The sequence below is a fragment of the Dichomitus squalens genome (assembly GCF_000275845.1).
Source record: "Dichomitus squalens LYAD-421 SS1 unplaced genomic scaffold DICSQscaffold_5, whole genome shotgun sequence".
NCBI classification, from domain to species: Eukaryota; Fungi; Basidiomycota; class Agaricomycetes; order Polyporales; family Polyporaceae; genus Dichomitus; species Dichomitus squalens.
In genome coordinates this window covers 700898-724139 of record NW_006766887.1, presented here as the reverse complement: position 1 = coordinate 724139, position 23242 = coordinate 700898, and the positions used below count along the sequence as shown (strand labels likewise).

At 56.7% G+C, this 23242-nt stretch overlaps 10 protein-coding genes across 10 annotated transcripts; 7 read left to right on the top strand and 3 right to left on the bottom strand.

Annotated features, from left to right (window-relative positions):
• The first annotated feature begins 367 nt into the window (after window positions 1–367).
• On the top strand, window positions 368–3356 carry DICSQDRAFT_81291 (uncharacterized protein). Its single transcript, XM_007362947.1, has 6 exons — window positions 368–1029; window positions 1083–1701; window positions 1759–1793; window positions 1856–1972; window positions 2039–2224; window positions 2278–3356. Exons 1-6 carry the CDS (start codon window positions 481–483, stop codon window positions 2956–2958), a joined length of 2187 nt encoding a protein of 728 aa, XP_007363009.1. The 5' UTR covers window positions 368–480; the 3' UTR covers window positions 2959–3356.
• A 373-nt stretch (window positions 3357–3729) lies between these two features.
• DICSQDRAFT_54100 (UAA-domain-containing protein) lies at window positions 3730–5370 on the top strand (the record flags this gene model as incomplete). The annotated part of the gene is made up of 6 exons (XM_007362946.1): window positions 3730–3953; window positions 4014–4060; window positions 4116–4466; window positions 4530–4738; window positions 4800–5000; window positions 5092–5370. The coding sequence occupies 6 exons, from the start codon at window positions 3730–3732 to the stop codon at window positions 5368–5370; spliced, it is 1311 nt and encodes a 436-aa protein (XP_007363008.1).
• A 1416-nt stretch (window positions 5371–6786) lies between these two features.
• On the bottom strand, window positions 6787–8767 carry DICSQDRAFT_160047 (kinase-like protein; the record flags this gene model as incomplete). The annotated part of the gene is made up of 8 exons (XM_007362945.1): window positions 8625–8767; window positions 8490–8567; window positions 8142–8427; window positions 7967–8072; window positions 7576–7912; window positions 7305–7448; window positions 7114–7247; window positions 6787–7027 (listed from the first exon to the last, which is right to left on the bottom strand). Exons 1-8 carry the CDS (start codon window positions 8649–8651, stop codon window positions 6787–6789), a joined length of 1353 nt encoding a protein of 450 aa, XP_007363007.1. The 5' UTR covers window positions 8652–8767.
• A 302-nt stretch (window positions 8768–9069) lies between these two features.
• On the top strand, window positions 9070–9821 carry DICSQDRAFT_144875 (guanylate kinase; the record flags this gene model as incomplete). The annotated part of the gene is made up of 3 exons (XM_007362944.1): window positions 9070–9193; window positions 9275–9477; window positions 9537–9821. The coding sequence occupies 3 exons, from the start codon at window positions 9070–9072 to the stop codon at window positions 9819–9821; spliced, it is 612 nt and encodes a 203-aa protein (XP_007363006.1).
• Window positions 9822–10121: 300 nt separating this feature from the next.
• Window positions 10122–11102, bottom strand: DICSQDRAFT_54272 (mitochondrial protein; the record flags this gene model as incomplete). Its single annotated transcript, XM_007362943.1, has 4 exons — window positions 10122–10171; window positions 10232–10262; window positions 10352–10651; window positions 10800–11102. The coding sequence occupies 4 exons, from the start codon at window positions 11100–11102 to the stop codon at window positions 10122–10124; spliced, it is 684 nt and encodes a 227-aa protein (XP_007363005.1).
• Window positions 11103–11384: 282 nt separating this feature from the next.
• On the top strand, window positions 11385–12765 carry DICSQDRAFT_144874 (Mak16 protein; the record flags this gene model as incomplete). The annotated part of the gene is made up of 7 exons (XM_007362942.1): window positions 11385–11446; window positions 11521–11630; window positions 11704–11807; window positions 11876–11988; window positions 12055–12424; window positions 12481–12634; window positions 12686–12765. 7 exons carry the CDS (start codon window positions 11385–11387, stop codon window positions 12763–12765), a joined length of 993 nt encoding a protein of 330 aa, XP_007363004.1.
• Window positions 12766–13044: 279 nt separating this feature from the next.
• On the bottom strand, window positions 13045–14152 carry DICSQDRAFT_53575 (sphingosine hydroxylase; the record flags this gene model as incomplete). The annotated part of the gene is made up of 3 exons (XM_007362941.1): window positions 13045–13170; window positions 13250–13580; window positions 13632–14152. 3 exons carry the CDS (start codon window positions 14150–14152, stop codon window positions 13045–13047), a joined length of 978 nt encoding a protein of 325 aa, XP_007363003.1.
• Window positions 14153–14416: 264 nt separating this feature from the next.
• DICSQDRAFT_81275 (uncharacterized protein) lies at window positions 14417–15079 on the top strand. The gene is made up of 2 exons (XM_007362940.1): window positions 14417–14626; window positions 14685–15079. Exons 1-2 carry the CDS (start codon window positions 14457–14459, stop codon window positions 14743–14745), a joined length of 231 nt encoding a protein of 76 aa, XP_007363002.1. The 5' UTR covers window positions 14417–14456; the 3' UTR covers window positions 14746–15079.
• A 632-nt stretch (window positions 15080–15711) lies between these two features.
• DICSQDRAFT_53311 (UDP-galactose transporter) lies at window positions 15712–17130 on the top strand (the record flags this gene model as incomplete). Its single annotated transcript, XM_007362939.1, has 8 exons — window positions 15712–15768; window positions 15833–16030; window positions 16087–16143; window positions 16199–16267; window positions 16325–16498; window positions 16559–16704; window positions 16759–16875; window positions 16929–17130. Coding segments are annotated over 8 exons (1020 nt in total), but the record flags the coding sequence as incomplete, so codon positions are not given.
• Window positions 17131–17700: 570 nt separating this feature from the next.
• DICSQDRAFT_133854 (pyruvate carboxylase) lies at window positions 17701–22899 on the top strand. The gene is made up of 25 exons (XM_007362938.1): window positions 17701–17942; window positions 18003–18101; window positions 18193–18305; window positions 18375–18499; window positions 18554–18649; window positions 18710–19147; window positions 19203–19450; window positions 19514–19624; window positions 19680–19748; window positions 19804–20283; window positions 20342–20424; window positions 20480–20565; window positions 20618–20622; window positions 20675–20880; window positions 20935–21071; window positions 21124–21344; window positions 21406–21445; window positions 21503–21537; window positions 21600–21617; window positions 21676–22002; window positions 22057–22263; window positions 22316–22478; window positions 22540–22556; window positions 22618–22678; window positions 22737–22899. The coding sequence occupies exons 1-25, from the start codon at window positions 17772–17774 to the stop codon at window positions 22781–22783; spliced, it is 3603 nt and encodes a 1200-aa protein (XP_007363000.1). The 5' UTR covers window positions 17701–17771; the 3' UTR covers window positions 22784–22899.
• The last annotated feature ends 343 nt before the right edge of the window (window positions 22900–23242 follow it).

The window sequence follows — 23242 nt, the reverse complement described above, 5'->3', positions numbered from 1 at the left end:
GCTCTGCTGGCGGGCGTATTCCCAGTTCAAGCTTCTGGTCGCTATGTCAGAGAGTTTCAATCATATCACCTCGTATGCTCAGAGCCGTAGTATGTCCAGACCACCTTGGGAGACAAAAACAATGCGTCTTCAGGCATGAGCGGGCGCCACCGACTCGGCTGGCAGGGCGGCAGAACGTTGGATACAGAGAAACGGGGTTGCAACCTCCCTGACCGTTCCATTCGCCCAGAGCCATGTATCTCAGATGGCTGGGGGAGGTGGTCACCCAGGATCTTAAAGCCAAGGCATCTCTACTCGACGAGTTTCTCCGCTCCAGCGCATCTCCGGCCACGCTCTTCGATCTCACAGCCGCAGTGTGGGCTCTCTAGACGTTTCTCCTGTGTCCCGCCGTTCTCCTCCCTGCTCTCCCTGGCTCTCCTGCTCTCTGCCACGTCGCATTGTCTTCTCTACGCTCGTTAGCCTCACGCGCCGTCCTTTCTCATGCCTGGCACACGCCCAGAGCCAGAGGAACACGACCTGACGATCATCGACCACAAGGACCCCCGTCCATTCGCAGACAGGGTTGTGCCCGACATCGTCCACCATCCACACCAAGACGTTGACCGCGACGATATCGTGAAGCAGGATGACCACTCAGGATCAGATTCAGACGAGACTGTGACGGACTCGGAGGACGAATTCGACTGGGAGGCTGAGGACGACGCCAAGTCTGCTCATGTCGCCGCGTCCATCAAGGCAAAGCGCGGCCGCGCCGTCTACCGTGCGTTCAAGAAGCTGCCGCGCCTCCTCCGCGCGCTGCTCGTGGGCGCAATCGGGGCGGGCATCCTCATCACGCCGCTGCTCGTCGTCCACCTGCGCTTCAGCACGAGCGTAGTCAAGACGCAGGTATACGTGTGGTCACTATGGCTGACGATCACCTGGGCTGCGGGTGTCGCGACGTTTATCGTGGTCGATGCCGTCCCGCACTTCATACTCGTGCTGCTCCGGTTGACCAACTTCAAAATCGAACGGACAAGGGTCACTATCGAGGTAAGCGCGAGTCCATCCCTGCTGCGCCGCGCGCGACCTAACGCTTTTCTCAGCTGGTGGCGGCGGTACGAGGATGGCTGAAGCTCGCGCTCGATATCACTTGGATGTGGATCGCCCTGTCGGTCGTCCGCGTGACCTACAAGCCCCCGGGGTCGTATTGGGTGATCATCAACCGCGTCATGCAGGCCTTGTTCGCCGCCGGACTCCTTGTCCTCGCCGAGAAGGCGTTCCTGCGGTACGTCGCGATCAACTTCCACCGGAAGGCCCTTGCGGAGCGCATCGCGGAGAACCAGCTCGGCCTGCGCGCGCTCGACCGCCTCTCGAATGCGCAGCCTGCGCCGAAGAAGAACCTCTACTTTGGCAAGAAAGGGCACCGTTCGCGCGGGTCGAGCCTGGACATGCTCGGGATGGGCGGCGAGAAGGGGGGCGCGAGCGGGTCGAACTCGGGCACGTCGTCGCCGACGGAGAAGAAGAGCAAGCAGTCGCAGAAGCAGGCCAAGAAGCAGAGGCGCAACCTCGTCACAAGCGTCATCGTCGATCAGCTGGGTGGCGCGCTCGAACAGGTCACCCAGGACCAGTTCGGCAGCCTCGCCAGCGCGGGCAAGCTTGCCCGCAAGCTCTTCAGCACCCTCAGCGACGTCCATCCGCCGAGGAAGTACCTCATCGTCGAGGGTGTGTGGTGACATGACCGTCTGCATCACTAGCTCCGTTCGCTCACGCTACTGCCAGATTTCTATCCGTACTTCCCCACTCCTGGTGACGCTGTACGTTCGCATCTTCTTTGTTTGGCCAATAATGACATCCTGCCTGAACTCTGTCGCTTCAGCGTGCCGCGTTCGCCCTCTTCGACAAGGACGGCAATGGCGACATCTCGAAGAGGGAAATGCGTGAAGCGGTGCGGCGCATCTACCGCGAGCGGAAAGCGCTCACGGCTAGCTTGAAGGTACGATCTCATGTCCTACTCTGCTCGTTCAGGACAATCGCTGAGACGCACACTTTGATATTTCAGGACGTCGGTTCTGCTGTGGGCAAGCTCGACGCAGTCATGCTCTCCGTTGTGGCGTTGATCTTCATCTTCATCTGCTTGCTCATCTTCAACCGCAACAACACGATTGCATCCCTCGTCCCGCTGGCGACTATCATCGTCGGTTTCTCATTCATCTTCGGTCACTCGGCGCAGACGCTCTTCGAGTCGGTGAGTATATGCGTTGTTCCTCGAATGGTTCTCGTGTGCTGACGCTGCCAAAGCTCATCTTCATCTTCTCCACGCACGTCTTTGACGTCGGAGACCTCGTAATGATCGACGATCAACCCTTGTTCGTCCGCGAGTTTGGCTTGTTCTCGACGACCTTCCGCCGTGTCGACGGCATGGAGATCATCGCACCCAACTCGCTGCTGGCGTCCTCAAAACTAGTTCACAACCTGCGCCGTAGCAACTCAATGTGGGAGTCGACGACGCTCACGGTTGCGTACGATACGCCTCTCGAGCAGCTCGAGCAGCTCCGCATCCGCTTGCAGGGGTACGTCGCCACGAACAACCGCGAGTGGTCCAACGTCACCGTGAACATCGACAAGATGGACAACCAGAACGCGATCTCGCTCATCGTGGCGATGGAGCACCGCCCGAACTGGCAGGACTGGGGCGGGCGCTGGGTCCGCCGCACGGCGTTCATGCGCCACCTCAAGGCGATCCTCGAGGACCTCGACCTCAAGTACACGAAGCCGATCCAGCCAGTCCTCATGCCCCGCGCCCCTGGCGGCATGGGCAGCTCGCCGTACCTCGACTTCCCGCCGTCGCCGCGGTCGGGCTCGAGAAGGGCGCCTGGGGCGGAGTCGAGGGAGACCCTTGGGAATGCGGGTTACCTGGATCCCGACCCGCTTGGGCGCTCGCCGTCGCGCAGCCTTCGGCCTGGCGGAGACAGGTTCTGAGCCTGTCGATTCGCAGCATACGTCTCACACGAACTCTTGACTTGCGCTTTGTGCTGGTACGGGCGCCGCATTGGGATCCTCGCGGTGGTGGTATACGGTTGAGGGTTCCATGCGTTCGTTGTTGTGACACGGGCTCGCGTCGTACGCATCCCCGTTGCCAACTCTCGCCGTGGTAGACTCCCTAGTGGCGTGACCGTGAAGTCGACACTGGCGGAAAGTAGTTTACTAACCTCATCATCCTACAATTTAGACGCAAATGTCTCGCATCGCTTCATATATCGCATCCACCCATCTAACGAATACTGTCTTACATCACGCTTTGTGTCTAGGCTTGTCTTCTGTCTTGCATATGTCATTCGTAAAGTTATGTACACAGTTTCTCGATCACAGACGCGTCCTAATGCCCAACATCCGATGGGTTGAAGTGGTGTGTGTACTGCTACGACTGTGGTCAGAGTTATTGTTCTCCTACTATCCAACAGCGAAGATCGCTTGAAGTTGTTCTACTACGCGCACGAGACTGGCTTTGTCGGATACTCACGCTCAGACTTCGCACATTCGATGCTGAGTCAGCAGACAGCATGGGCGTTGAGTGCGTCGGACGGGTCATTTGAAGGTCGTTTCCGGACGACGCCCAGAGCGGTTCCCACTGTCAATTTCTTGAGGCTATATATGCCCATCTCTACCCATCGTGTTCCATGTCTCTCGCCCTGAACTCTCCCGCATTCTTCCTGGCCGTCTCTTCTTCTCGCTCTTTCTCTTGACGTCACCATGACCACCCGAACGAGAACTTCTGGGAGGAACGCACTGAAGGCGAGACATACTGCCACCAGCATAAGCTCCCAATCCTCATCCGGAATCGGCGCTGCAGAAACCCGTCCTGATGTCAGAGGCAAGGGAAGGGGGAAGGATGGCGAGGACGTCTCGAAGGCGGTCGCCCTTTCTTTGGTGGATTACACTCTAATCCTCAGTCTCGTGTTCGGGGGATGCTGCTCGTCAGTCCAAGTCAAAACACAGTGCCACGTAGGCCACATGAGCTGAGCATGTGCGAACAGGAATGTGTGGTCGTACGAACAGCTCCTGAAGATGGATGCGCATATAGGTGAGGGGACCCCGTCCTTCGCCTCTCTGCCCAGCCAGCTGCTGATATGCTCCAGGGACCACCCTCACGTTCTCCCAGATGTTGTTCATCACAGTGCAGTCGCTGCCATCCTTCCTGATTTTCCGCGAGGGTAGCTGGGTCCCACACCTCAGGCCGCGACAGGTTCCAATACACAGCTGGGCATTGCAAGTCCTCGTCCTCACCTCGGGTACCTTGATGAACAACTGGGTGTTCGCGTTCTCCGTCCCACTGACTGTACAAATTGTGTTTCGTTCCGCGGGTAAGATCGGTTCAGTAACGGATTCATCGTCGATAAGTACTCATAGTATGCAATCAGGTTTGGCAGTGTCGATGTTATTTGGATACCTCTTTATGAAGAAGAGATACTCGCTGGCACAGATGGCAAGTTCGCAAGGCGCGGTCTGTTCGAGTAGCATGAACTTACACCTGTGGACCTCTCAGGCGACAGTCGCTTTCGTATCTGCCGGGGTGGTATTAGCGACCCTGTCCCGACCTTCTTCGACTAAGTCCTCAGACGTTCCCATAGACATCGGTAGATATACAATCGGCGTCGCCATGCTCACATTCTCTCTCTTCCTCACGGGCACCCTGGGAGTACTACAAGAGCGTACCTATACTACATACGGTCCTCACTGGAAGGAGGGCGTATTCTACACCGTGAGTCGTCTTACTGTGGCATCACGTCATCCCCGCATGCCTCATATCATTGTTCTGCCAGCATTGCCTCTCGCTTCCCATATTCTTGCTCTTTGTCTCTGACCTGAAACGGGGCTTCCGCGGCCTCGCCAAGCCCGCCTCTTTGGCACCCTTTCGGGAGGACGTGCTCGGTAGCTTTGCACCGATTGTCCCGCACGCCGTCCTTGCGGCGAACATGGCTACCCAGCTGGCGTGCGTCTCGGGCGTGAACCAGCTCTCTTCGGTGCGTTCATCCGCATCCACGCAGCAGTCCTGAGCGACGGATGCTGAATGCCGTCATCCCCCCTCCCCTCTAACTCATTGCTCTTCATCAGCGCGTCTCCTCGGTGTCGACCAACCTCGTGCTCACGACCCGCAAGGCGATCAGCCTCTGCTTCAGCGTGTGGTGGTTCGGGAACGGCTGGAACGCTCAGCTCGGTGTCGGCGCGGGCATGGTCTTCCTCGGCTCGCTGCTCTACACTGCGGTCACCGCGCGGGGAAGCAGGCCGCCGCCTGCCGGTGATGTGCAGGACGAGACGGCAAGCGTCATCCCGAACGGTGCGAAGGCGAGCGAGAGGGCGAGGGCAAAGCGGAGGAAGGCAAAGGCGGAGTGATCTGCGGATCCGGGCTGCTCACGTTCGGGCTGCTCAGAAGCGGATCACGCTGTGGAGTAGATCCCAAGGTTCTGCGTAACTTATTCTGTAACAAGTCGTGCTCGGTCGATTTCGCTCAGGGCCGCCACTACAGTATTATAAGATCGTCGCAGCACTGTATGTACTGGATCGGGGACATAGAATTGCTCGTGTTATTGTGTTGAATGACAACCCGGAAGTCCAGACTCCTGTCCGGATTTCGCAGTGCGTGTAGGAGTATATATTCGGCAACAGGCTGGGGTATGGACAACGACACAGGGGCTTCTTGGGATTTGTTATCGAACAGCGGGACAAACATATATGCATTTGTACGTACACAGAGGGCGGTTTGGGTCGGATGGAAAGAGAGGGGAGTGATGATATGCAAGCAATATATTAAGGTTAAGCGGCGTCCGATGTTCCTGGAGACCGCAACCCCGCGCCCTCGAACACTCGATGACGCCAGTGCTAGCAATAACCAGGAGCGACACAAGGAGCACGAAGTGATCAGGACGGCTCGCAGTAATAAACATGACGAGATGGGCTGGCCGATACGTACGATGCGCACGAGGTGACCACTCAAAGAGACCGGCGCGACCCCAACGAGCGACGGCACGCTGATGGTATTGGAAGCTCCTGCTGCACAATGCGATCGATGTGTATGGCACAACCCTAGATATAACGAAAAATGTAGGGACACGGAAGTCAAGCACAGAAGAGAGAAGAACTGAACACAGCGAGACGCGCGCCGAGCCAATTATTAACTGGGTAACGTACAAGGGAGCGGAAGGGGGTGGGGGACGGGCGGAGAAACAGAGGGAGGGACAAGGATTCTCTTCTGCGGAATAGAGGAAGTAATAAGGTGTGCTGATATATCGGGGAATATGGAGTACGCGTGAAGGCGAGCGTGAGGGGCGTAACATGAGGGGGTCATAGGGATCTCGACGAGGGAGGGATCCGAGGCATGACATACGTGCGGCGCGGTGCGGCGAGGGGAGGGACACAGGACCGAACCCAGACGACGACCAAGGTGCGGCACGAATACAGTTATGATAGTTTAACCGATGCGGATATGGTGATGAATAGGAGCGGTATGGGTCGAAGAGTGATGCCAGAACCTCGAGGATGGGGGTACAAGAATAAGAGCTGGTAATGATGGGGTGGGGTTGAGGATATCGATAAATGAAGCGCAGACTTTACACCAGAAGAAGCAGAAAGACAGTGGACCAAACAAGAGCTTGTACAGATGAGATGGGAACGCGAGCGCAGTCGAGTCCCCTCGGAAAGAGTCCGAAACCGAGTCCGGAGTGGTGTCGTGTCGGCACTCCACGGCGCGCAGGGTCGAGCTGTCGCCCGCATCGCGGGTGTGGGAGAGCTCAGAGCGCGGGTATGTGAGCCTTAATGGCCCTTTTCGCTCATGTCCGTCATCTCAACGACGGGCGACTCGACGATGCCGATGCCAGACTCTATGTGCTTCTGATTGAAGGGGTATTCCTGCCCTCCGTCGTTGCCGATCGTCATCGGGGTGACTGGTCGTGATGTCGGTCCTGTTGACGACGTCGCGGTCACGGTGGATATGATCTGCGTCTGGGGGTAATATGACCGGCGCTGCATCTTCTTGAAATCGTACGGTGTGAATCTAGATAGGGCACGAGCGATAGTCAATGCGAGGTAGTCCCAGTGATAAGGTTGGCCCGACAGAAGAAATTGACTAATATGACGTACTGTTCTTCCATCTGCCTCATCTCGGCGCTCAGACTGGCGATGTCCCGCTCCTTCCGCTGCTTTGCCCGCAGAGGGTTGTCCTCCAACAGCAGCTCCTCCAGCTCGTGCGACGCATCGAAGTTGGCCTTCTTGTTCTGTGTCAAGACGGAGCTGAGCGGATAGGCACAAATTGCGAGGGATATGGTACGCACGTCAGGGATGAAGGGGGCCGTCTGCTCCTTGGACTCCAGCGTAGCCCAGTCAATAGTTGCCATCCATGGATGTCTCTTCAACTCTTCGAAGCCCTCGCCGTTTGGTTTGCACGCCAACCGCCTTGTGGGATCTCGGTCCAGGAACTGTGTGCACGCCATCAGCCATCAATCGATGCGGACGAAGGTTCAGATAGGCGAGAGTGCTGGTCTCCCGGACATGGCGTGGGAGGGAATATAGGGTGATGCGGTAAAGGGATGAATTTGCACTTACGCCCTTCAACGCCTGCAGTCCAGCTCTACTGCACTTCGACTCTGCGTCCTCCGGGAAACGCAACGAGTCCTTGGAAATGCTGTGAGTGAGGTCGCTGTTCGTCTTGCCGCGGAACGGTCTCCGGCCGAAGATCAACTCGTAGGCGCAGACTCCCAGAGACCACCAATCAATGGTGTACGTGTATCCACGCTTAGCGAGGATTTCGGGCGCCATGTACGCCATCGAACCTGCCACACCGGTCAATAGACGCCGCTCGGAATAGTGTACGGCGATGTTGAAATCGGTCAAGTGGGCGTGTCCACGCTCGTCGAGCAGGATGTTGTCCGGTTTGAGGTCGCTGTAGAGTATCCTCTGTGAACTACGAGGGCGACGAAGTAAGAAGACGAATTACCGGTGGATGATTCGGTGGTCATGGAGGTAAGCCAGCGCAGAACCGATCTCGGCAACATAGTACTTCACAACATCTTCAGGCAGCGACCCTAATCTCTCCAAGTGGACTGTCGGAGCAACGACACGATGAGCGCTTTGCTGCGAATGACCGGAATCGGGCCCGAATGAGAGCTCACATCTCAAGTCCCCTCCAAGCATAAGATCCAGAACGAAAAAGCAGTTCTCATCATCCTGAAAAGCGTAACGCATGTTCACGACGAACGGGTGATCGATCTGCATCGGAGAAGCGGGGATTAGTGAGGCGACAAGGATCAGCAGGGACAAAGCAACGGGACGTGCCTCCTCCAGTAACCGGCGCTCCTGAATGATGTTCGCGACGGCTTTCATCTTGACGCACTTGGCCTTGTTGATGTACTTCAACGCGTACAAGTCACGGGTCTGCTTGTGCTGGACAACGCGGACCTGGCGGGGGGCAACACGGAGTTGGCGCGGTTGAAGCCAGAAGGGGGGATGGGAGTGCGCACCTTGCCAAAGGCGCCCTTTCCGACACATCGCAGGAGGATGAAATGGAAAAGGTTGGCCTCGCCATCGAAGTCTATGGGCTAGAAGAAGGCGGTCGGGACATGGGCGGGGGTTGCAGCAAAACATGAGAGCCGTACCTGGGCCCGACAGCAGACAGCGCCCATAATGCGGCAAGAGCGATAAGAGACAGGATGGCGAGACGGGTGTTTGGAGGAAGGTACAAAGCGGGAGTAAGAGATGGGCTGGTGAGGGCAGGAGACAGCCCTGGCGGCGAGTGAGGAGGGCGGGGAGGGGAGCGGGTGAGGAAGAGGACAGAGCAGACACGGGCTGCTCCCAGTCCCAGGCGATCAATTCCGGCGCCTCCGCCTCTGCAACAAGCGACATCTCCGCATTTCCACTTCCATTTCCATCGTGCCTATTACATAATACCCACTTACACCTTCCAATCCGGGCACTTATATTATTCCCATAAGCAACCGCCCGCCCATCGGGCGCTAGCCGCCCGTGGCTTAGCGTAGTCTCGTCGCTGAGCGGCCTTGCCTCGTCTGTCCTTCGCCTTGTTCCCCGCCCCAGGGCTCTGCCATGCCCCCTGCAGTCGACTTCCTCCGCCCGCTCGTCATCTCTGGCCCCTCCGGAGTCGGCAAGAGCACCCTCCTCAAGCTCCTCTTTGCCGACCATCCCAATAAATTTGGCTTCAGCGTCTCCCGTGAGCTGCCATTCTGTCCACCCGTTGACAGCCCACTCCTCATGTCTGTTTCACCATCTCGTGCCCGACCCTGACCACCAGACACTACGCGCGCCCCCCGCACAGGCGAGGTCGACGGCAAGGACTACTACTTCGTTTCAAAGGACAAGTTCAAGGAGCTGATCGCCCAGGGCGCCTTCATCGAGCACGCCCAGTTCTCCGACAACTTCTACGGCACGAGCTACATGACCGTACATGAGATCGAGAAGTCCGGCAGGAGGTGTCTCCTCGATATCGAGGCCCAGGTATGTTCGCTTGGACACGTCGGTCCCTCTCATCCCCGCCGTCCAAACACCCCTTCCAGGGCGTCCGCCAAATAAAGGGCACAAGTTTGAACCCCGTCTACCTTTTCGTATCCCCGCCCTCCCTGACCGCGCTGCGCACGCGTCTCAAGGGTCGCGCTACGGAGGACGAGGCGGCAGTTGCCAAGCGACTCGCTGCCGCCCTCAGGGAGATCGAGTATGCCAAAGAGGGCGCGCACGATTTCGTGATCGTCAATGACGATCTGCCCAGGGCGTATGAAAAGTTCCAGCGGGTTGCCCTTGGAGAGCCCATCGAAAGCGATCCTCTGCCTCCCCTCGACGATTAGATTGTGTCGATGTATACCCAAGGTGCATTATGGGACTTAGAAATACAAGTATCAATACATAGATCTGGCGAGCGCGATGGTGTCGTTATTCCTGCCTCCGGTGGGAGTCGGATGCGTCCACTTACCAGATATTACGACACCGTTCCCAGAGTGTCTTTTGTTAGTGCGTCCGAATAAGTCCATAAATATCGCCATAATGCTGATGTCCTCGAAGGAATCCTGCTCGTCCGTCTATACTTGTCTCGCGTAGCAGTACCGATGTCGGTGGACCCGGTCAACCGATCGGCAGCGACAGCCTGGCTAATAGCGGAAGCGCATATACGCCATGAGAAGCGCTGAGCAGCCAGTGACTAAAGGCCTGTGATCAGAACATAGGGCCAGACATCACACGACTACAACAGAGTACGCACCAAAACCGACGAGATACTGCAACGTCGTGGCCTGTGAATGACACAGTGCGGTCAGCCAATTGGGCCATCAGGTGGCCGCTGATAGCACGCGGCGCGGACAAGACACAAGCGGCGACCCACTTTAGAGACCTGGATGGAGGTGCGGAGGGCGGCGATCTCCTGCTCAATGCGTGTGTCGACCTCCTTGATCTTCAGCTCCTGCTTGCTCGTCTCCTCGCGCATGCGGCCTTTCTCGAGGTTGAGGTCGAGGCGCACGCCTGCCTGCGTGCGCATGATCTCCTCGCGGAGGCGCTGCTTGAGCTTGTCGATGTCAGTCACGAGCCGGTCGTTCTCCGCCTTGATCATCGCGAGCTCGTTCTTCTCCATGAGCTGCAGTTCAGACTTGAGCTGCGCGAAGTCGACTTGTTGCGTGTAGCGGTGCTGCACGGCCCAGAAGTGGCGTGGCAATGGGTGGTACCAAGGGGTGCACGACGGCAATTGGGGTTCGAGACGGGGGCAGTCAGACGGACGGGACAACCTCGTTATTGAGCTCTTATGCTGGATAAGCGGGCAGCGGGAGCGCGCGAACCTTCTCCTGGTCGGCCTTCGTGACCATGTTGCTTGTCATGTTCCGGATGCTCTCGTCGATGACCTCGGCCATGGCGGACATGATGCCTACGGCCTGCGCGCGGTTGAGCCCTTCGCGTTCTAATCGCTGCACAAAGTGGTGCGTGTCGAAGTGAAAGTCATGCCGCCGCGCTGTAGAGCTGAAGGGCCCCTTCGGGGTGGAACTGACTCGGTCAGGTGCTGGCTTGCCTATCCGCGCTGGGAGAGCAATCGAGGTCGACGCGCGCGTCGTCGCGGCGAGGTTAAAAGTAAATGAGCGTATCATGGTAAGAGCTGCGATCGAAGCGGGCAATGAAGAGAGCAGGAAGCGGTAGAGCGGCTGGACAGAGCGGGAGGTTGTGGTATAGGACTATGAAACCATCGGCACGGTGCTTTGCCCGCCTGTGAAGCAGAGGCGCCCCTTGATCGTGGGAACCGACCAAGGGCCAATCAGAGGACGCATACCAGATTTTCTGGCGGGTTTGTAGCGCTGCTGCTTGCAACTTGAAGGGCCCACTGGCACTGTGCTTTGAGTTTGTTCCCCTAATCCCTTCGCGGCTTGAGCAACATGCAGAGCGACGACGTCATTTGGTCTGTGATCAATACACAGTTCTGCTCCTACAAAGTCAAGTATGTATTCCTCTAGCACCCCTCGTTGGTATCAATCGCCAACTGAAACTTTACTCTGTTGTCATATATCTCAGGACAGCAACGCAGAACTTCTGCAGAAATGAATACAACGTGACGGGGCTGTGCAACAGGCAGAGCTGTCCACTGGCGAACTCGAGATATGCCACGGTCAGGGAGAAGGAGGGTGAGTACCCCGCGCATTCAGCCTGAAGCCACAGACTCGGGTTGACCGCTTTGCGGCGTATTCATACGTCCAGGTGTCCTGTACCTCTACGTCAAGACGATAGAGCGTGCACACTCCCCAGCGCACATGTGGGAGAAGATCCGGCTATCAAACAACTATACCAAGGCTCTCGAGCAGGTACGCATGCCCTCTTGCTCTACGAGACTTCCGGGACGGACTCTCAGGCGGCGGCGGCGGCATCGCAGATCGACAAGGAGCTCATCCATTGGCCGAACTTCACGATCCACAAATGCAAGCAGCGCGTGACGAAGATCACCCAGTACCTCATCAAAATGCGCCGCCTCGCCCTCCGGCAACAGTGCGTCCCCCCTTCGTCTCCTCCTACTCCCTTCTTCGTATGCGGACTCGCTGACCGTGCATACAGACCAAAACTCATCGGGGTGAAGAAAAAGCTCGACCGGCGCGAGGCCGTGCGCGAGCGCAAGGCCCTCTCCGCCGCGAAGCTCGAGCGCTCGATCGAGGCGGAGCTCATCGAACGCCTCAAGTCCAAGGCGTACGGCGACATGCCGCTCAACGTCAACGAGGCCGTCTGGCAGGCGGTGCTCGACCGCGAGCGCGGCGTGGAGAAGGAGGGCGAGAAGGGCAGGGGCAGGGAGCTCGACTTGGTCGACGACGAAACGGACGAGGAGGACGAGGAGGAGTTGGAGGACGAGGAGGAGGGGTGGGGCGAGCGCGAGTTTGTAAGCGACTTGAGTGGGGAGGAGGACGAGCTGAGCGACTTGGAAGATGTGGCGGTGAGTGCCCCTTTCGTGAAGGCGCGCAGAGTGCTTCGGCTGACTTGGTGCCATAGTCTGGCGAAGAGGACGACGAGGAGAGTGACGAGGAGGGGGATGAAGAAGAAACCGAGGACGAAGAGGCGTCGAAGAAGGCGGCGCTTGGCAAGCGGAAAGCACCTTCAAAACCTCAGAAGCCACCAAGGAAAGGTCCGGAGAAGAAAGCGAGACGTAAGCGTGCTTTATTACTTACTTATGGCCTGCACTGACACCCACATCCAGGAGGACCCAGAGTCGAAGTCGAGTACGAGCAGGAGATGGAGAGTGTGCCGCTCACCAAAGAGGCACTCGCAAACTGGTAGCAGTGGTACACTGGACGACCCGTTTGTTGCTCACGAAGCCCGTCTATTCTTACTATGTTTTGCTCTACATTCATCGAACCCGCGCTCATCGCGACCTCATGTGCATTGAGAGAAGCATCGCACATACACAACGGAGATGGGAAGGGAGGTACCCAACACAAACATTATGGCACAGCCTACGGTATACTGTATTCAAAAACGACATCCTACGCACCGCGTGCGTGAATATAAGAGGGTATCTGCACAAGAAACGACAGCGAGTCTATCATCCAGGGGCCACTACTGCGTTTTGGCCTTTTGCTTTGCCCGGCGCTCTTCGATGTCTTTGCGCGTCATGCGAGTTCCGAGGATGGCATCCCAGTGAATGAAGAACGGTTGGGAAAAATTGGATTTGATACCAATCACCTATTATGAGATGTCAGAACACATTTGATTCGAATGCTAGGAATTGGCAATGTATCAGGAACGGGAGACGTGGACGTACCTGGTGGTGGATATCGTGGTAGTCTGCATTGTTGGGGCTGAAGAGCTGGAGAGGGTCCCAAGGCAGCCTGTAGCCGCAATGGTCGTCTACAGTCTTGAGAGTAGAGACGAGGAAAAGGAACATGGCCTCGCGGGTGCTGAGGTTGGCAACCCACTCAGCGACACCCGCTCCGGCGGTATCGAGGATAAGGCCCTCGAGAGGGTGGTTGTAGAGCGCGCCGAAAGCGTAGGGGACGTAGAGGCGGTGGTGCCACGAGTGGAACTTCTTGTAGAGGTATGTGTTCATGTGCATGCCGCGGTGGAGGAAGTACTGCCATGTGTCGATGAAGAACCTAGATGGCATGTCGTGAGCGGCAGGACAGACATGAGGGTAGCCTACTTACATTCCAAAGAAGAATTTGGCGATAGGGATAGCCCACCAGTAGAGGGTGTAGAGACCATCGGCACCGCGCTCCGCGAGCAATTGCGCCCCTGCCTCCTCGCCGAAGACGAATGTTACGCCCCGAGCCAACGTGGGAGCGAGCTGGAGCATGTTGGCAACATGGTCTACCTGGCTGCCGGTTGGCTTCTCTTCTACCCACCAAATACCAACGAGGGTCTGGATGATGTGCTGAAAGATGACAGCAAGAATGACATCCGCGCGGGTGACCAGGTTGCGGGACTTGACCTCTGCGCTCTCATGAATGCGGTACTTGTCAAGCCACCGCAAATTGGAGATGTCAAGGCAGTGGAAGAAAAGACTAAAAACCCAGTAGCCAATGATGGGTACCGCAAGAGCAAAGAGGTGGTCTGCGAAACCAGGCAGGAGCTGGACTCGAGGAGTGTAGTATACAGGGTGGTGATTGGAGAGGTAGCGAAGCTGACTGGCGTCGAGGAAGTATGTGGTAGCGTTCGTGGCGGTCATGGAGAAGAGTGTCGGAGAGGCAGTCGTCGTACGCTGCACCCTGAGTGTCAGAAAGGAGGACGGGGCGGGTGAGCGATTGAGAGCGAGGTGGTGAGACGAAAGCTGTCCGCCCAAGACGGGTCTCGAGCAAACCGAGATCTCAAGCACGTACTCAGCGCTCCACCGGTCGATCGCTCGCCCACGTGACCTTCCGTGGCGGCCGCCGAGACGCGTTGAGCCGGATGGACTCGTCCGAGTCGACCTGTCTTGCTGACTATTACCAACGTTCTCCGACCTCACATTCACCAAGCAGAGACTTCACGCCATGCAATCCCAGCCAGCAAACGCCACCCAAGCCAAGGATCGCCACTACATGCAGCTCGGCCACAGCCTGGCTAGGCTCGCCCGCGCCATTGGTCAGACTGCCGATCTTAGCGAGATGATGAAGACAAACTTGGACGCTATGCGTGTTCTCTCTGCTTCACATGCAGCGCAGTAAGCGTGTTCGTGGAAGTTCAAGTGGGTGTAGATGGCTCATGAAATACGTGCACAGATTTATGACCGTGGCTATGGAGCTCAACCACCCCGATGACGATGACGATCGCCGCGAGTAGGCCGTTCCCGTACATTCATGGAGGCTGCTTGGTGCTCTCAGCCACATGCCTTCCGCCCTCCAGGTCTTGCGACCCAGACCGCCCCGACCAGTCAACCGTTCCCCTAGTTAGCCAGACTTGGTGAACATACTCCCGAGAATGCGTATGCTTCTGGTCCAGTCCGCGACCCCAACTAGATTTGGGATCTGGTCCCCTTCTGTCGAATTGTGAAGGCCATCCAGAAGATTTTGAACAAACCCCCACTCATCCCGCAGTCCAGCCGCTCTCCCCTCTCCCGCCGTGCACTATCTCTCAAGGCTTGTTCCTGCCATCTTAGACAAGGCGCCGTAGTTACCTGCTCAGATGTACCAGCAATAGAATCAGGCTTCTCTATTGAATGTATGAACATTGCGATTGTCGGTTCAAGAACATCAATAAATCGAGTTTGACAGTCACGGACAGCGAAGAACCAAATTAGACATACTTGGGGTACCAGTAAGTACCTGGGTTTGACGGCGAATGAGCGCTTATGTGTCTCGCACTCTCTCCGCGCCCTGCCAGCACTAGCATTCATCTTCGATAGACTCCCTCTCTTCTCTCAGAGCCGTCTTCCGTCCACTCCTTTGTCTCCACACCACTTGACCAGCCGATCTGATTTGTTGATACTACTGGCCCACGCACATAGATTGTACAGCAGTTTCCTGGACACGGACACTTACTCGCACGCACGGCGTACTCCCCTGGCGATCACATCGTAACTTCCTGCTGTTGATAAACCCTTAGAAGACTTCGAAGGACGAGGTTAGCAGATGGCGAACGAGAACTCATCCAACAAGAGTGAAGAGGATGTTGTGGAGCTGAAGAGGGCGTTGGCTACTGGGTCCGCAAGCTCGCAGAGCAATGCTGCTTCTGCAGGTGTGTATGGTATCTTGTTGCCCTCCACGTCATAGCCTCACTCAGATTGCAAACATCACGCGATGATACACAGTTGCGCCTATCGTATGTTATTGCATGGCCTCCATTCTCATGACGGTCGTGAACAAGGTGTGTAGTCTGCACGCATGTACCGTATCATCTCGGAGGAGCACACAGTGACACATATCCCTAGTTTGTCGTGTCAGGAAGCCAGTTCAATATGAACTTCCTCCTGTTATGCATCCAGTCTTCCGTCTGCGTGGGGTGCGTATACACTGTGAAGAAGCTCGGGGTCATATCGTTCCGTGATTTCGACACGAAGGATGCGAAGATGTGGTTCCCGATTAGCGTCATGCTTGTCGGTGTCATATACACTGGCTCGAAGAGTCTGGTTGGTATGCAGGCGCGTGCGCGAAGATAATTCCGTTGACCAAGGTTTTGACGCAGCAATATTTGAGCATTCCCGTATACACGATATTCAAGAACCTGACCATCATCCTCATTGTACGTCGTAGTATGACACGTATCATGTTGTATTGATTGACCGTTTGTTGTGCAGGCGTACGGCGAGGTCATATGGTTCGGTGGCCGGGTTACCGGTCTTACCCTGGTCTCCTTTATCCTAATGGTCCGTTTTGACCGGTATCGGAGTGATTGGCCATGAGATCTCACTTCCATCCTCCAGGTCATCTCCTCTGTCATAGCTGCATGGGCGGATATTAACAACGCACTGACTGCCAGTGACCCTGCTTCTACTGCGGGTGCGATTGCGGGACTATCCAGCGTCGGCGGAATCGTTCGCCAACTCAATGTGGGGTACTTCTGGATGTTCCTGAATTGCGGGACCAGTGCGGCATATGTGAGGTTCAGCTTCGCTTGGACGAGTGACGTCGGACTTACCCTGTGGTCTGTGCGGCAGGTCTTGACGATGAGGAAGAGGATCAAGGGGACGGGGTTTTCGGACTGGGACACCATGTATTACAACAACCTGCTCTCGATCCCCGTTCTGGCCGTGGCGTCGATCATCGCAGAGGACTGGGGCTACGAGAACCTGAATCGCAACTTGTACGCGTGTCTTCCTTGACCGTTTTGATTGGCCGATACTGACGCGCTAGGCAGCCCCCCTGACACACGCAACTTCTTACTCTTCGCGATCGCCTTTTCGGGCGGAGCAGCGGTCGGCATCTCGTACACGACTGCCTGGTGCATCCGAGCAACGTCGAGCACGACTTACAGGTCAGTGTCGTACCCCCGAAAGTGGGCGTTCTCGCGACTGACGGCCGTGACAGCATGGTCGGGGCACTGAACAAGCTGCCGGTCGCGGCTTCGGGGATGATCTTCTTCGGCGACCCCGTCACGTTTGGGTCGGTGACCGCTGTGAGCGTCGGGTTCTTCGCAGGGCTGGTGTACGCATTTGCGAAGAACAACCAGAAGAAGGCGGAGATGGCGGCGCAGCAGACGGTCATCCCGCTGGCGAGCAGACCGTCGTGACCCCCGACATCATGCGCCCGGATGAGGGCGGGCAGCAACGGTTTTGTAGCTGTGGACGGTCCGTGGATAGAATATACTCTTTGGGAGGAAATACGGGGATGGCCGCGCGTGCTTGGCTTTGTGGCCAATGAGATGCCTCAGCGGGAAAGGTTCCGATTGGCGTAGGTTGGCGTCTTTGCATGCGTTCGATCGTGCGTGCGCGAACGTACGGTGACATGGGGGCGTCCGATGGGGAAGCGATCGGTAGGTTTTCTGACGCGAGTTGGCCAAGAAACCTGAGTGGCAGGCTGCGCCGCTGCTGGGGCTTGCGTGGTGGAGTTTAGGAGAGAGGCCGCAGTAACACCGACTTGCGTCGATATATAATACGAAGGGGTTGAGGTATTATGTAGCACCGCGGCCGCGGAACTAGCTTTGGACGGGAAGATAAGCCGAAGAAGCACACTGGGAGGTGACGCGGATCTGATCTATATGAGATCACTCGAGATCACTTGATATCCGCTGCTATCTACGCGTCATTCGCTCGTCCCCTCCCTGTCGAACCCCGCCGCCCTTCTGCTCCTTGCCTCCATCGTCCGCGTCCCTAGGCAAAGCATCAGCCACATCTTCACTCCCCTCACTCGCCCAATCAAATCAAGCCAGCCATGGCGTCCACCGACGCGTCGTCGGCGACACTCCATCCGCCGAGGCTTGCCTCCATATTCGCCGTTACGCCCAGTGCCCCCGGCACTCCTGTGCACTCCATCCAGACCATGCGTCGCAAGGCTGCAGGGCACTCTGGGCCCCTCACTAAGATCCTCGTCGCCAACAGAGGTGTACGTCGTCCAACCTATGACTCCTTTGCGCTCGCGCTAATCAAATTCCGCACCCCGTAGGAAATTGCTATCCGTGTGTTCCGTACGGCGCACGAGCTCGCAATGCACACCGTCGCCATCTTCTCCTTCGAGGACCGGCTCTCCGCTCACCGTCAGAAGGTACGACGTTCCGCGTTCTATGCTGCGGCCTTCCGTGGCCCGCACAGCGTTCTCACCCTAACTCCCCTTTGTGATCCGTCCCACCCGTCAGGCCGATGAAGCGTACCAAGTCGGAAAGGGTCTGACTCCCGTTGCGGCCTACCTCGCGCAGGACGACATCATCCGGATTGCACTTGAGCATGGAGTGGACATGATCCACCCTGGGTAAGGCATCTCTCCCCGATATACGTTCGAGACACGATGATCCTCAGAATCGGACGTTTTTGTCAACAGGTACGGTTTCCTCTCCGAGAACGCGGAGTTCGCACGCAAAGTCGAGCAAGCCGGTCTCGCGTTCGTCGGTCCGGCCCCAGAGGTTATTGACCAGCTCGGTGACAAGACCAAGGCGCGCACCATCGGTGAGCATCGGATACTTGTATGCGCCTTGTAGTTTGCTAATCTCAGTCTCGAAGCTATCAAGATTGGTGTCCCCGTCGTCCCTGGTACGCCTGGACCGGTTGGCTCGTGGACCGAGGCCGATGCGTTTATCAAGGAGTACGGTTTCCCTGGTGAGCTGCTTCGCGATTCGCCGCCACGCGGTCACCTGACGTATGAACTGCACCCGACAGTGATCATCAAAGCCGCGATGGGCGGTGGAGGACGTGGAATGCGTGTCGTCCGCGAGCAGTCCGATTTCAAGGACGCCTTCGAGCGCGCCGTTTCTGAGGCCAAGTCCGCCTTCGGTGACGGCACCGTCTTCATCGAGCGTTTCCTCGAGCGCCCGCGCCACATTGAGGTCCAGATTCTCGCTGATGCTGTTGGCAACACTGTGCACTTGTTCGAGCGTGACTGCTCCGTGCAGCGTCGTCACCAGAAGGTCGTCGAGGTCGCACCTGCTACTCACCTCCCCGAAGAGGTCCGAAGGGCGATCCTCGCCGACGCTATCAAGCTCGCTAAGAGCGTCGGGTATAGGAACGCGGGTACTGCTGAGTTCTTGGTCGACCAGATGGGCAGGCACTACTTTATCGAGATAAACCCCCGTATCCAAGTCGAGCACACCATCACTGGTAATGAATTCAGAGCAGTCTTTTGTGCGAGAATCAGGAACTGACCTCCGTCCAGAGGAGATCACTGGCATCGACATCGTCGCCGCACAAATCCAGATAGCTGCAGGCGCAACTCTCCCACAGCTCGGTCTTACACAGGAGGCGATCACGAAGCGTGGCTTTGCCATTCAGTGTCGTGTCACGACTGAGGACGCGTCGCAGAGCTTCCAACCTGATACCGGCAAGATTGAGGTCTACCGCAGTGCTGGTGGAAACGGTGTCCGTCTCGACGCCAGCTCTGGTTTTGCTGGTGCTCAGATCACTGTACGTTTGACAACGATTTGGGCAGTGCTGTGCTGCAATATTCTGATGGATGGTCTGGTATAGCCCCACTACGATTCGTTGTTGGTCAAGGTCACTGTGAGCGGCACGACGTACGAGGTCGCTCGTCGTAAGATGCTCCGTGCTCTCGTCGAGTTCCGTATTCGTGGTGTCAAGGTACGTGACTTGTAACTTTGCAGGCTTTGTCGTGTAGTCTGACGTTTCCGACCAGACAAACATCCCCTTCTTGTTCCGTCTTCTGACCCACGATGTCTTCATCGGTGGCAAGACTTGGACTACGGTATGTTGTGGTGCACTTACCGCTCAATGGAGTGCCTGACATCAATGCTCCCCAGTTCATCGATGACACTCCTGAGCTGTTCAAACTCGTTCAGAGCCAGAATCGTGCCCAGAAGCTGCTTGCCTATCTTGGAGACCTTGCCGTCAACGGCTCCTCCATCGCGGGCCAGCAAGGCGAGCCCGGTCTCAGGGAAGAGATTGTCGTCCCCAAGCTTGTCAACCGTACGGACCCCAATGGACCCCCCGCGGACACATCCTTTCCTTGTGAACTCGGCTGGCGGAACATCATCGTTGAGAAGGGTCCCGAGGCGTTCGCCAAGGCAGTCCGCGAGTACCCCGGCGTGCTCATCATGGACACGACGTGGCGTGATGCCCACCAGTCGCTGCTTGCGACGCGTCTCCGGACTATCGACATGGTCAACATCGCGAAAGAGACGAGCTGGGCGCTCGCGAACGCTTATTCGCTCGAGTGCTGGGGTGGTGCGACCTTCGATGTCGCTATGCGATTCTTGTATGAGGACCCTTGGGAGCGTCTGGTAAGCCTGCTCTCTAGGCATGTGCACGAAGACAAGGCTGACTTGACTTGGAACATAGCGCACGTTGCGTAAGCTCGTCCCTAACATTCCTTTCCAAGCTCTCGTCCGTGGTGCGAACGGTGTTGGATACACGAGCTACCCGTGAGTCAGGAGAGCTGGGGTGAGCGTAAAATGATGCTTACTGGTTCACGATCAGCGACAACGCCATCTATGACTTCTCGCGCAAAGCCGTCGAGAATGGCCTCGATATCTTCCGCGTGTTCGACTCCCTGAACTACATCGGTATGCGCTCCTTCTCTGACGTTCATTACGCAAGGCTGACAACATCCTACAGAAAACGTCTGCGGTTCTACTTTCTAACGAAAAGTATGTCTCCTAAACTTTTCAATAGATGAAGCTTGGCATCGATGCCGCCAAGAAGGCCGGCGGTGTCTGTGAGGCCGTCGTCTGCTACACCGGCGACGTCGCCAATCCCAAGAAGACGAAGTACACCCTACAGTACTACCTCGACTTCGTCGACCAGCTTGTTGCCGAGGGCATTCACGTCCTCGGCATCAAGGACATGGCTGGTCTGCTCAAGCCTGAGTCGGCCAGGGTGTAAGCGCCTGACTCGTCTTTTCGTAGCGCATATACTCACTTTGTTCCTCTCAGTCTCATTGGTGCCATCCGGCAGAAGTACCCCGACCTCCCCATCCACGTTCACTCTCACGATACCGCAGGCATCTCAACTGCTAGTATGTTGGCTGCTGCCGCCGCCGGTGCCGATGTCGTCGACGTCGCTATTGACAGTAAGATTGTGGGCAGCAGTCATCTCAGCTGTGCGCTAACTTGTGCCTGCAGGCATGTCTGGCCTTACTTCGCAGCCACCGATGGGTGCTGTCTGCGGCGCTCTCGAGCAGACTAGCCTAGGCACTGGTATCCGTTATGAGGACATCCAGGCACTCAACATGTACTGGTCGCAAGTCCGCCTGCTGTACTCCTGCTTCGAGGCGAACGTCCGTGCGTCAGACTCTAGCGTGTTTGATCACGAGATGCCCGGTGGGCAGTACACGAACCTGATGGTAAGGGTTGTCGCGATGCTTCGTCGAAATAGTGGCTTGACAATATTGGGGCATTGTGTAGTTCCAGGCTCAGCAGCTTGGGCTCGGGACCCAGTGGTCTGGTAGGTTGCTCCCACAACCCTGTGTCATAGCTATCAGAAGCTGATGTCGCTTGCCAGAGGTGAAGAAGAAGTATGTCGAGGCCAATGAGCTCGTGAGTCGTTATGAAATATATTCGCATCTGGGCGCTTTAGGGCTGATGGTGATTGCCAACAGTGTGGAGACATCATTAAGGTGAAAGATCCCCTATTGGTTAGCAAGACAGTAAGTCTGACGAAGGGTAACTGGCCAGGTCACGCCTTCCTCCAAAGTCGTCGGAGACTTTGCACAATGGATGGTGCAGAACAACTTTAGCAAGCAGGACGTCTTGGAGCGTGCAGACCAACTCGACTTCCCCTCGTCAGTTGTGGAGTTCTTCCAGGGTTACCTTGGCCAACCCGTCGGCGGCTTCCCAGAGCCCCTTCGCAGCAAGATCATCCGCGACAAGCCAAGAATCGATGGCAGGCCTGGTGCTAATCTTGCGCCCATTGACTTCAAGAAGGTCAAGGCTGAGCTCCGTAGCAAATTCGGAAAGCACATCACGGACGCCGACGTCACGTCGTACGTCATGTACCCGAAGGTGTGTTTGCGCTTCAGAAACAAAATAAGACGTCTGTACTCATAGTTATGCTAGGTCTTCGAGGAATACCAAGGCTTTGTCGAGAAGTTCGGCGACTTGAGTGTTGTGCCGACTCGCTTCTTCCTGTCCCGCCCTGATGTTGGCAAGGAAATGATGATCGACATCGAGAAGGGCAAGACCCTCATTGTCCGTCTAATGGCTGTAGGTCCTGTCATCGAGGGCCGGGCTCAGCGTGATGTCTGGTTCGAGGTCAACGGCGAGGTAGGAGCCTGCATGCTACACGATCTCGACACACGATACTGATATGGTGTAGGTCCGCGCTGTCTCTGTCGAGGACAAGAACTCAGCGGTCGAGTCCGTGTCTCGTGAGAAGGCAACGTCCGATCCTGGCTCCGTGGGTGCCCCCATGTCCGGTGTCGTCGTCGAGGTTCGTGTGAAGGAGGGTGCTGAGATCAAGAAGGGCGACCCTATCTGCGGTGAGTGACGTTAGTCTCAAGTTCATTGCAGAGCACTGATGGCATGCTCGCTACCCAACAGTGATGAGCGCGATGAAGGTATGTACTTGGCGAGCCTCCGTGACCGAACAAAATCTCATTCCCTCCGCTTTGTTCACAGATGGAATCGTCGGTCACGGCGCCCGTGTCCGGTCATATCAAGCGTGTTGTGGTGCAAGAAGGTTGGTCTGCTGTCTCAGCTGCGGCTCCCAAATGATGGCTAACGGTGACGTTCTACAGGCGACTCGATCAACCAGGGCGACCTGGTCGTGGACATCGTGCACTGAGTCAGTTACTTCCCGGGTCACTTGTTCGTGAATGTGGTACGATGTGTATGACTACGATAGAAGCCAAGTACTTGTCATGATTACGAGCACAAATAGAACGCACAATTCATTCCGAGATGCGAGGTCATGTGTGCAACTCTATTTTACAACCTCTCCATTCAACGCCCGGAAGTACTTCCCGTGTACCGAAGGCCCCTGGATGCCATCGCGAAGGTGTGTCCTTTGTTCTCACCGGGACCCACTGCGGGAAGCGCTTTGGCGACGTATTTGTCAATGTGCGACTTCGCCGTGGGTCAGGAGGCCCAGCGTTCGGGTCACGGCGCCGTAGAGGTAGTGCCTTGTTCGCACGACCTAAGTTGTGCGCGAAGTCAGTCCTATCACCGAGTACATAGAAGCTTCTCAAGCTTGTCGTACGGATCTTGGAGACCAGCTAGGGCACCAGAACAGCGGCAGCATACG